The sequence below is a fragment of the Eptesicus fuscus genome, chromosome 14 (assembly GCF_027574615.1).
Source record: "Eptesicus fuscus isolate TK198812 chromosome 14, DD_ASM_mEF_20220401, whole genome shotgun sequence".
NCBI lineage: Eukaryota > Metazoa > Chordata > Mammalia > Chiroptera > Vespertilionidae > Eptesicus > Eptesicus fuscus.
In genome coordinates this window covers 13990625-14002736 of record NC_072486.1, presented here as the reverse complement: position 1 = coordinate 14002736, position 12112 = coordinate 13990625, and the positions used below count along the sequence as shown (strand labels likewise).

General features: G+C 46.0%; 1 protein-coding gene across 1 annotated transcript in view; it reads right to left on the bottom strand.

Moving 5' to 3' along the window:
* The window catches only part of RAPGEF5 (Rap guanine nucleotide exchange factor 5), a 196377-nt gene that overhangs the window by 55869 nt on the left and 128396 nt on the right, over positions 1-12112 (bottom strand). Inside the window, exons 10-11 of the mRNA XM_054726573.1 lie at positions 3031-3140; positions 2502-2590 (exon numbers count right to left, since the gene is read on the bottom strand). Of these exons, the coding sequence (XP_054582548.1) occupies positions 2502-2590; positions 3031-3140 (199 nt within the window). The remainder of the gene's footprint in view (positions 1-2501; positions 2591-3030; positions 3141-12112) is intronic.

The following is a 12112-nucleotide window of genomic DNA, read 5'->3' as shown; positions in this document are numbered from 1 at the left end:
TCCCAGGTACCCCGTTCCTCCTCACTGCCGTCGGGCCCGGGCGGATGACTGCCATATGGCTCCACCCTGCCCCATATGGCTCCATCTCCCTAGCAGGGGCGCTCGAGAACATAAAACGCTGCTGCACACTTTTATTGCAGCCCCTTCTCATTCCCCTCCATCTGCCTTCCATATGTTTATGTGACTCTATCAGGCTCCTGCACACAGAGCCTTCTGTAATGAGGACTGCCGGCCGGACCAAGATAAAGAACTCGACTTCACCTCCCTCAGGGACAAGGAGCCTCGAGGACTTTCAATATGTGATTCCTTCAGCATTCAAACGACAATGCACTCATACCCGGTGTCCTGCAATTTGTACACAAAATGTATTTTCTTTCATATTTATGATCTCTTTCAATTTTATCGACAAAAGCCACATGGTGGCTCCTCTGTCGACAGCACTGCGCATGAAGTTTTGAAGAATTGCATGTGACTGTTACATGCACATCAATCCAAAGTTGACTTCCTTATTGTCATAAAATTCTCCTTTGGTCAGAGAAGTCGTTACCATTTCCCCCCTCAAGTGTCTGTAAAACAATCTGAAGTGTGTCCTCCACAAACTCTAAGAAAAGGAGAAGGAATGAGGGGAGGCTGACCCCAAATGGCGTCTCCGCCTGCCCCCAGGGAGTTGCCAGTATTCTAGTCCCAACTTAGGTCAGACCACTGCCTCTAGTCCTCTTGAGCAGGGGGCTAAAGTGACACAGTTGATCCCAGTGTTGGTGTAATTGATAAGAAAGTGGAATAGCAGTCACCAGACACCACGCACAACACCAGTTCCCGACAGGAGGCAACTCCTGGCGTTAGGAAGTGTAATCGGGGTGATTTCTCACTCCCAGTGTTCAACAGTGGGAACTTGTGATTGGCCATCTTTCACAGGAAACTAATGGCAACGGGAAAGAAAGAAAAAGAAATCAAGCGAGGCCTTGGGTTGGCTTTCATAATCTCTACCCTTGTCAATATGACCTGGGCACAAAGTCTTGTATTAAAGAATAAATTGTGGTGCTATTAAGAAGAAAGCATTTAATCCCCCCGAACCTCTACCCATGTTTAAAGGTGGCCTCTTCGTGGCAGGTGAGTTGCTGGTATTCTAGTCCCAACCACCTGTGAGAGGCAGTCAGGTGATCAGTACATGGGCACCCTGGCGGCTCCAGGAGGTGCTCTCTGATGAAAGGGGGACACGGGAACGGTGCTCAAGCGCACAGACTATTAACCGATGGGCGCACAAAAGCACCCGGCAAACGCCGCGAGACCACACTTTTTCTTTGGTTTGTTCGTGTACAAAAGACAACTACTGATTGTTTTCTGCCCAAACCTACCTGTGCAAAATAAAGTATTTATTTGAAATTTGAGATAAAACATAACATCACTGTAGGAAACCTGATTGGGTCATTTTGCTTTGTTTTCCTTACCCACCTACATATTCCACACATCCTTGTTTCTCTTAATGTCCTTTGGAATGCAACGGAGAGCCAAACATCAGTTAGGTTCAGAGGAACCTCTGGGACCCAAGGGAATTCTTGCTCCCACCTATGCTGTCATTTCACAATCCTTCCAGCCTGGAAAAACCTACGGAGTTCCTTTGTACTAAGACAACTGAAAACTGCCTCTTCCCGCTGCAGTCAATACCTGATCGCAAACTGGGGGCATCCCAGGTGCTCTGGTGGCAGCAAAAAGTGCCTTTCCGTCAGGGGATCAAGTTACCAGAATCAGGCTCTGGCCAGGGGCCTAGTCATCGGAATAATTGCTCCAGGCTGTGGAACAATTTACAAATCTGGTGAAGAGAAGCAAGTACTCACCCTCCTGTGAAAAAGCAAGTGTGGCTAGTCCTTCTGTACATGGAACAGTAGTGTTGGCAAAAGGGCAAAGGTGAAAGAGCGAAACGGGCATTTTGCTCCCCGATTAAATAGAAAAGACAAGGATTCCCATCAGTCAGACTTCAGTGAGTTGTAATTTCTGGACCGAGAGGCTGTGCGTGTCCTATTCTGCACAGCAGGGCGTGCTCTGAGCGGCGTGTAAGCCGCTTGGGAAAAGGCAGAAGTTGCTCAGCTTATAGTTGCTGAGCAGTTGCATTAACTGTTGACATTTCCCTGGGAGGCTGCTCCCCCCAGTGCAGAGCCCCCCACAGACCAGGTGAATGCTCCTTAACCCCTCACCTGCCTGCATTTCTTCCCGCTGAACACTGGCCTCTGGCCAACCGTCTTTAGGTAAGGTCTGGTAAAAACTGCCCAAGAAACAAGCACATCTGCCTGCGTCTCCTCTTCTTTGTACAGCTACTTCCCCGGCAGCCGCTGGGATCTCCATGTGTCCATTTAGTGGATTTAAACAAAACGGCACGGGGCTGAGGGGGAGGGGCACAGAGCAGACGCTGGATCAGCCCACCCTGGGGCGGCTTGCTCCTAAGGATACACACGGACAAGGGCAGCCGCTGCTGAGCCTGCAAGCAGGAGACAGCCCGGTCTTACCTGTTTCTTTGTCCTGGACATCTTCCAGGTGCAAGTCATTCAGAAGGTGCTCCAAGATCTTCTCGGGGGTCCCGGACACGACCACGTATCTGTCGGAGAGCAGAGAGTCCACCGAGTCATCCTCCGTGGAGGACTGCGAGCGGCTGCTCCACGCATCGTCCTCGTCCTCCTCGTCAATGTATTTGAAATAAGGCACATCGAAGGTGGGCAGGGGCAGCGGGCGGTCCGAGAGCCCCGCGCAATCCTTCCTCTCCAAGTGCGGGTCGCGGACCCGCAGCCGGGAGCTGCCCATTGTGCCCGGCTCCTGACAAAGGCATCCCCTAAATGCTAAGAGATCTTGGCCATCTCGGGCTTTCCCTGGGAACTGAGTCCATCTGGCTGCCGAGAGCTCTGCAGTCAGCTAGAACGCTGAGAGGCGGAGAGAGAAAGGAGGGGGAGGAAAAGGAGGCAGAGGAGGGAGCGAGGGGGAGCGGGGAAGGGAGGCGGGCAGCGAGAGGAAGCGGGAGCGGGAGCCTCCGAGGGAACTCACCTCCAATCGCTGTCGGCGCCCCCGCCTGGGGGGGCCGGGCCGCTGCGCTGCACTTTCCTCAGCACCAGGACGCTCTGCTCCTGCTCCCTGACGGTTGTCACCTCACCATCCTGCTTTCGTGGGGACGGGAGAAGGAAAACGGGAGAGAAAATTAAAAAGGAGCTCACGAAAGCGGCATTTTTCTTGAGTTGTTTTGTGCCATAATTTCTCTGAAGATTCAGAATAAATTAGGAGGCTGGCCAAGAATCTCCCTCTTGGACAGTGTCCAGGCTCAAGTTCTACAGACACAGAAAGCATGAGGGAAACAGAAATACTTTGAAGCGTTTTCATGTCACGAGGCCTTTGGGTCTCAGGGAACTCCTGCGGCGGCAGGTAGAGTTAAGTGAGAAGATGACCTTTCTGCATGGGGGCAGAAAAGGGGCTAAAAAAATAAAGCAAGTAGAAAACCCATAAAGTGGGGATAAGGATTCAAACTGTTCATTGTTAAAGCTACCTGAATGGTTTGAATTAAGGAATCCAAAGTTTCACCAAACACAACGTACAAGTTGCATGTGTATTCCCTTTTACCTGGGGAATGCTTATTAAACAACCACTCTTTTAGAATGGGAAAGTCATTTACAACATATTCTTTACAATTTATCTTTATTGCTAAAGGTATTACAGAAGTCCCCTTTTCCCCCCATTAATTCCTTCCTTCCCCCTCCCTCCCCTCCCTAGGCCCTCACTGCACTATTGTCTGTGCCACCCTCCAATTTCATTTAAACACAAAAACAATGCACAAGCCACATTAAATAGTGGTGGTAGATACGTATACTCAGTCACATCACAGTCCTGCTTTAAAAGGTGGGCCTAAAGCTACCCATTCAATCATTCAGGTCCATTTTTTCCCCAGACTTGAGATGGGACTTCCAATTTATCATGTACTTGTTTTGCCAGAATACAAGCAACAAGGGGTCTCCAGTAAGAATCTCATCTAGGCTGAGATTCGGATGTCACGGGTGAGTGCCCTGACTTTGTTCACCTCAGTCCGTTTGAGAAAGGAGAGAAGGCGGAACAATCATTCATTTCTGCACACACAGCTTCCACAGCCCAGAGCCAGCGTGGCCGCTGACGTGGCTGTCGGAGAGTGGGCTCGCTGCTGACCCAGCAGTGTGCCGCGGACCCAGAGGGATGAACTCTCTCCGAGTGTGTCCTGTGAAATCCTCCCCATGTGCCACAGCCGGTCAGTGTAAGAGAGCCAAATGCATGTCAGAAAACCTAGTTTCTGTATATCTGAGGATTTGAGCAAAAGATTAAAGCAAGAAAAGTTGATAGTAAAGTAGGCTTTATCTTAAAAATGATGTCGCTTCTTTAACCAGGGAAACCTGTCCTAGGGTCCCCTGCATGTTTCTGCGGCTGGCAGAAACTCCTGCCTTATAATTAAGTGCAAACATAAAGAACAGTCTTCCCCAAAGGAGAAGAGGCACTAGGTCTGGCCTGCCTTATTATCCATCAAACCCACAGACCTACAGGGATCTCCATGTATGCTGTTCACCCTTCATAAGGAAAGCAGGGCACTCATCTTGTTATAACTGCCAACCAAATCAGTGATAAAATTATGATCTCAGCTCCCAGGATCCTGACTCCTAAGACAATGCAGTGACCTAGTCGTTTGAGTGCTCCAGGATCTTCTTAAACACACACAAAAATACTAGTCATTCTAAACAGCAACATAATTTTATGATGATTCTTTTTAAATCTTTTGGTGGCAAATAATTTTCCTATGTAAAGCTGATGTATTACATTTCAGCAAGGTCAGACACACAGTTACTGTGGCAATTAATGTGGGATATTCATTGTTAAACTCCCCAAGGACAGAGTGCGACTCCTGCAACGTGAATACCAATGTGTAATTGCTATCTCTCGTTTCTCCAAAGGGCTCCTTTTGTTATCCACAGGAAATAAGGTGGCCAAAGAGAGGGGCACATACTGAAAAAGCGTGGGCCTGGGATACTGCGACACACGGAAACAAATAATTCAGTAAACAGTAGATCTGAAAGGAGAGAAATCTTCCCCTGGTTTTCCTCTTCTCAGAAGCCAATACTCATTTTGCATGAGCCCACCGCCGTTCTGACATACGTTGCACATTCTCTGTGCACGTGATATATGGCGTTATTAACTTCCACGGGCCATGCACACACATATGGATGGGAAGGGCTTCCCTAATGTCTGTGCGACTAATATGCATTACAGGGCTGTGCACAGAGTAGCCACACTCTGCTGGGCAGGAGACGAGCTGCATCAAATTGATGTACTATCAATAGCACCTAATGTCATAGTGGTGGTTTCCATTTCGAAAACCTGTTAAAAATAAAGAAGAGAAAAAGCAGAAAAATCAATGTATAAAGGGAGATGTAAGTTATCTAAAATTGCCATGAAAACATGATAACCCTCTGTATCATAGCTGGCTCTCAAGAAGGAAGGTTAGATTAATGCCTCCCGACCCATGCATCCTCACCTACTTGCTCTTCCTGAAAAAGAGCAGAAGTGGCATGGTTAGGGGTCTGGGTGTGAAACTTTATTCTAGTGCTTGCTTGGTTAAGAATAACAGTATTTAGAGAACTAAAGATGGAAAATCGGTTCAATGACAAGTAGCTCACAAGATGCAAGTAAAGCATTAAAACACTTAATTTACAGTCATTTATTCAACAAACAATGAGGATCTCCCATGGTAAGGGCACTGTGCTGGCCACCAAGTGGCAAGCAGAGATGAGTAAAACAAGTCCCCTGCCCTTAAATGACAAGTTAAGAGGCTCCATAACAACGTAAGTCTAACTTAGCACCTTAAGATGAGGCCAAATGCAAGAGACAACTCAAAGCTATAACCCGGGGGATTTGATGGTCAAAGATGACTGTGGGTGTCAGAGAATGGGATGCCATTAAATGGGACAAAAATGTACAGAGAAACTGGTTCTGGTGAGAGTGGTGAATCTGGTTTCAGACAACTGGTATTTTAATAATGATAACACATCATGCTGTCGACGTTTAGCAGACAGAAATAAAGATCGAGGCCCCTGGACAAAGGTCAGGGACAGAGACAAATCTGTGAATTATTCAAGTTTGGGGAGTGGATGGGATTGTTAAGAGGGAACAGGAGAGAAAGGGTATTATAAAGGTAAGGATAAAGAGAGAAGACACAGAAAGCCGGGGGGAGCGGTAGGGAATCGGAGTCATGGAGGAAACCTATGGGCAGAGATTATGAAAAAGTAAAATCAAGATGAGTCAGGAGAACCTGGAGAGCACTTTCTCAGGAGATTCAAAGAAAAAGCTCGCCTGATGCTGCCGAGTTCACAGAGATGATAAGTCTGAGACAAAGTGATGAGAAGATCACTTCAGGTCCAGTGGTGGGGAGAGTGGTGTGGAGGTGTGAGTGAATGGAGAGGGAGTGAACCAGGTCTGAGGAATGTCATCATGAAAGGGAGGATTCAGACCAAAGAGCCTGCATGGCTGGGAAGGCAGGGTGGAGAGTGGGTATTGAGAAGATGTGACAGGTTCAGGAACACAGTGGAGGGGTTAGGCTATAAAAGGACTGAGACTTCATCCTTTCAGAGAGGATCACAAGAAAGAAGATGGATGAAGATTTTTTAAAATATCTTATTGATTTTTTTTACAGAGAGGAAGGGAAAGGAATAGAGTGTTAGAAACATCGATGAGAGAGAAACATCCATCAGCTGCCTCCTGCACACTCCCTCCCGGGTATGTGCCCACAACCAAGGTACATGCCCTTGATTGGAATTGAACCTGGAACCCTTGAGTCCGCAGGCCGATGCTCTATCCACTGAGCCAAACCAACCAGGGCTGGATGAAGATTTTTTTAAAAATAAGTAGAGATAATGAGGAAGCTTAGGTAGATCTAGGAGAAGGCTTCTATCTTCTTAGCACAGTGGGAACCAAGAACATCGTATGGAACTTTGTGGTGAAGGTGGTGGCCTAAGGAGATGATTGGGTAAAATGGGCTCAGAAGATGGTGAGTCAGGAGACAAGATAAGAAAGCTACTGAGGGAAGTGCAAGAGTACCACTGGAGTAGAGGTCAGACGACTAAGCAAGTGGCAGAGACCTCAGGAGTGAAGGGACTTCTGTAGGGGCATCAATGATACAAAAGGTGAGGTGGGGAGCGGTGTATATTCCCAGAAGGCACCATGCTTCATGCCTTGGCCCATGGTTGGAATATGCTGTGAGAAACTCCCTTCTCCCCAAAACATACGTTAGCCCCCAGATATGCATAAGCCAGTTCTTGCCCTACTTTCTTAAAGGGATGGTGGGAGGAACAGGAAACTTCAACAATAAACAGGTGTCCTCAGCTGAAGGAGGGGGAGATGGCTGACAGGAGGAAAAGCATCACAGGGGCCATTAGGAGTATGAGGGCTTCTGAGTTTGCCCTGCTCCCCACCTTTGTTCCATTCTTTGGGTGAGTAGCTCCGATTTCTTTTCTTTCTATGGCTACACTTCTCTCCTGCCCATGAATTCTGAACGAATAATAGAACCAGTACCTTTGACTTACTTTAGATTCACTTCCATGATCATGATCAGCTTTTGTACTTTGAAATAAAACTTGGTTCTTTCATTTACTCACATAAAAGACATACTTATTTTAAGATGAAAATACCTATGGGGCAATAAAAATATCGATTTTTTTTTTTCCTAAACAGGTGAAAAATTGGTGTTCCCAGGTTAGCAGGTCTTAATTTGTCCTGAACCATGCTTTGGTCTGTATTTATATTTCCACTTACCACCAACACTAACAAGAGAAAGTGATCACTAAGGGACTTCTCAGCCCTGCTGGCATTGCCACAACTGCTTCCTTGAGTTTTCCATTAGCAGAGATAATGGAAAATATTCCTCTCCCAAGCACTCCCATAAAGCAGCCACTGGCGTTCTCCATGGCCTCATGTCCCTGCCGCTCTGTGAGCATAAACTCTTACAGGAGGGCTTAAGTAGGGGTTTGTGGATGGGCTTTAGGGATGCAGAGAACCCTCAGAATATAAAATTTTATGTGTAGGCACATTTTTTCTAAGCAGAGCTCAGAATTCTAAGTCTCACTGAATCTATGCACCCACAGATCTATGGCACAAACCATCCCATATGAGGCAACTCATATTTATCACCTCATCTTCACTGATGAGTCTCCTGCCACTAACTCCCTCTATCCAGATGAGATGCCCAAAGAACCCTGTCATGACGCCCATCACGCTGACCTCTAATTATCCACTCCCTCTGTGTTCTCCTTGAAATTGTGACATCTTCAGGGCAGAACTGTGACCCCGATTTCTCTTCCTAACACAGGGAGGTCTGGCATGTGATAGTCACTTGATAAATGTTTATTGAACATGCAAATTACTGAGCAAGCAAGAGAGTGAGTGAATTATCTTTAAAACAAAGAATTCTATCTCACATGACTCAAAGGTCACTCTTACTAGGAGGCATCCTTTACCCGCTCAACTTAGTCACTTTTCTATTACAAAGCTCATTACAATCACATGAGTGTCAATTATTTATTCTCTCTGTCAGAATTCTACCAAATGAAGCTCTCATGCAACTCACATATAAGACACCATGTAACTAACACAACATTAAGGCAGGCATTCACTAAATGGTATTGCCTCTCAGTCTAGGGCACATGAAAAGAAGGGAGTGGGCATGAATGCCAGACATTGGGGCATCATTTAACACTGGTTGGGTCTTGATCTGGCATCCAAAAGGGTTCTGGAGTCTGGAGAAGGCTGTGCGTAGATTAAGTAAGAGTCCAAAGACGATTTTGAAAGGCATTGGGGGTCAGGGGAGCCTGGCTGAAGAAACCAGGTTCTCCTTTTCTTAGGACCCCTTGCTTTTTATTAACACAAATTGTCCTAAGACAAGGTGGATATATACACTTCAAAGGGTAGGGTTTAGTACAGAAGCATTGTCAGATTGGGGAATTGCCTTCGGCTGTTCAGGTGTTTGGCCAACAGGAGGCAATAACATGTAGATTAAGATGTCCTGAGCTGTCTGGCAGCAAACAATCATCCTATTCAGGTTTTGGGGAAATGCCTTTAGCCATTCCCAACAGGTGATAACATATGTGACTCAGCCCTTGTTGAGTTCCCAAGTTCCATCAACCTTTTGATGAAACTCTTGCAATTATGACATGCTGGAATTGGCTTCTGGCACATGAATAGGTCAAACTATGGGCTAAACTATGAACCTGGCAAGATGTGTATTTTTTTTGCTCTCTAATCTCCCTTTCCTACTCCATTGGGCCTCAGTCAGGATCCTCCACATTTCTCCTGTAGTCCAGTGCTCCATAATCAAACTTTGTCTGAAGCAGGCAGCACCAGGGACCCTTTCAATGGAGAACACAAAGAATCACCTAGCTTGGTGCCATGGCATGCAAGGTCATACAAGTGGAACAGGTCACAATACTGTTTTCCCTCAAGTTTGTGAACACAGTAACTGAAGATGTTTATTTATAGGAAGGCATTTGCTATGGATTGAACGTTTGTGTCCCCCATCCAAAATCTCATATATCAAATTACAATCCCCAGTATGATGGAGATGAGGTTTCCGGGAGGTAATTAGGTTATGAGGGTGGGGCCCTTGTGAAAGGGATTAGTGCCCTTATAAAAGAGGCCCCAGAAAAGATCCCTCATCTCTTCTGCCATGTGAGGACACAGTAAAATGATGGCTAATTATGAATCAGAAAGTGGGCTCTCATTAGACACTGAACCTGCCTGTACCTTGATAGAAATAATAATTTCTATTGTATGTAAGCCACCTAGTTTGCCATATTTTGTTATACATGCTGAAACAGACCATGACAGCATGTATAGCAATAGTTTGTTATGACTCTTTTCATATCATAACTTCTTGGTTTTAACTTTTATTCATCCCAAAAAGCTGACTTCAAGAACCATCTCCTCCAGTCTGATTTGGTTGGCCCATCTGTGACCCCTGGGCAGCACATGAGTCCTTCTGACTCAGCATTCCAAGGAGCACACGCTGACACCCTTTTTGTCTCCCTTCTAAAGCATAAACTCACTTGTGGGCAGGTACCATATCTTCTTCAGTTTTGAATTCTCAATGAACAGGCAGGTCTTGACACTTCACAGATACTGAAAGAACATTAACTAAATGAATAAATAAATGAACAAAATTGTAAACGGATAGCCCTGCCGGGTGGCTCAGTTGGCTGAAGCATTGTTCTGTACACCTAGAGGTTGCAGTTTCGATCCCTCGTCAGCGTGCATACGGGGGCAGAGCCTGTTTACAATATTACAGAACCAGGGAAGGCAGTTCTTCAGTGAGTGGACAAGATGACCTCAGTGTCTCTCCCAACACCAAGATTCTACAAAATTCAGCTGTCTTGACTCTACTTTTCTCACAGGAGCCCACAATGTTGTCCTTCCTAAATAGGAAAGAGGCACACGAGTTAGCAGTTAGGTGTGTCTTCTCATCTTGTACTACAGAAATCCACACACAGCTTGCAAACCAAACTGCCAGTGCCCGCAGTGCATCTATTCTTGTCCTGCTAATGTGGGTACAGCAGAATGGATGCACTTATCTGAAAAAAAAATCTCTTCAGGCCAAAACCAATTTTGCCTGAAAACAATCCTCATAAAATTTGCTGACAATGTATCTCATGATTCTTTATTCTCTTGAGAAAAAAAAGTAAACCGATTTTTAAAAACTATTGCTGGCAAGATAGACCTGATTAGGAACGTACACTGAGGAGAGATTAGTAAGCAGATGTGTGTCAAGGTGAGCGGTGGTTGAGACTGACCGGACTGCCAAGTGCTGGCCTGGCAAATACATCTCTGTGCAGAAACAGAGTACTTAAATCATGATAATTGGTTCCTTTTGAAAATCCCACATATATTAAGATGAATAACCCAAATTAAAGCCTAAATGGGACTAATCGGATGCATCATCCCCAAAGTTACAAAATCTAGGTAAAGCCTGACTTCCATGGGTGTGAAGCAAACACAAAGCTGTTCTGGAACATGAACGAACTCCCCCAGGAAACCAGGAAACATGACCGGATAGGAAGCTCTGGCTGTGAGCGGGGAGCTGTACTTATTAAATCTTATTGCCTCTAATAATTACCATGTAAAACGAGTTGTCTAAGAGCTCTTAAATTAGGGCAAGCCTGGGAATTTGATCCTGAGGCCAACTTCCGCTAGTAAACCGATGGGAGAAAAGAGCAGGAGAGCTGAGGATAGACTGTAAAATCTTGAAATATAAAGCCAATATCTTTGCATCCCAAGTATATTTCAATATGCTTTATTAGCTTAATGGATCATTCTGGCAAGGAAAAAAAAAAAAAAGGCACATTCATCTAGTGCAGTGGTCAGCAAACTCATTAGTCAACAGAGCGGCAAACCGAGGCTCGCGAGCCACATGTGGCTCGCGGGCCGCAGTTTGCCGACCACTGATCTAGGGTTCTGAATGTGTTTAGTGAAGGGACTATTTACAGAAGTGTAGGTAGGTTTGAGGAAATTAACCAAAAAGTGGTGAGATAACCATAAACCAGCAAAGAGGGGCAAAGGGAGGTAAGAGTGAGTACTGGATCCCATTGGGAGCTACAGGCGTAAGTGAGAGGCTCTCAGGGAGCAGCTGTAGTCACTGAGGGGTGTGGTCACAGCCAGGAACCTGACTTCTCTCCTACATGCTGATGTGCTATGGCATTTCCCAATGGCCAAGACCCACTGGACAGTGGGAGGCAAGTGATCGTGGGTGACATAGTCCACAGGGGTCAGGACTCGCTGCCTGCAGCACAGAGCAGGGCTAGAGTGAAGGAGGGATGGGAATGGGGATGATCCAGCACACCTGACCTTTTGGTTTCCAGAGAAGCTGTGTCAATTGATGAATTTAGATGCCCTCTCACAGGCCATGCAATCCATCATCTTGATGCCAGAAATCAACTCACACTCTAATAGCTTTAGAGGAAGGTATGTTAGCATTTCCCTACCTGACTTAATCTAATTCTTGCATGCTTTATTGTCTGGATACTCTGTCTTGTCTAATACCCATATCAGTTTATTGCAATTCACACCCTACAATTTGCTT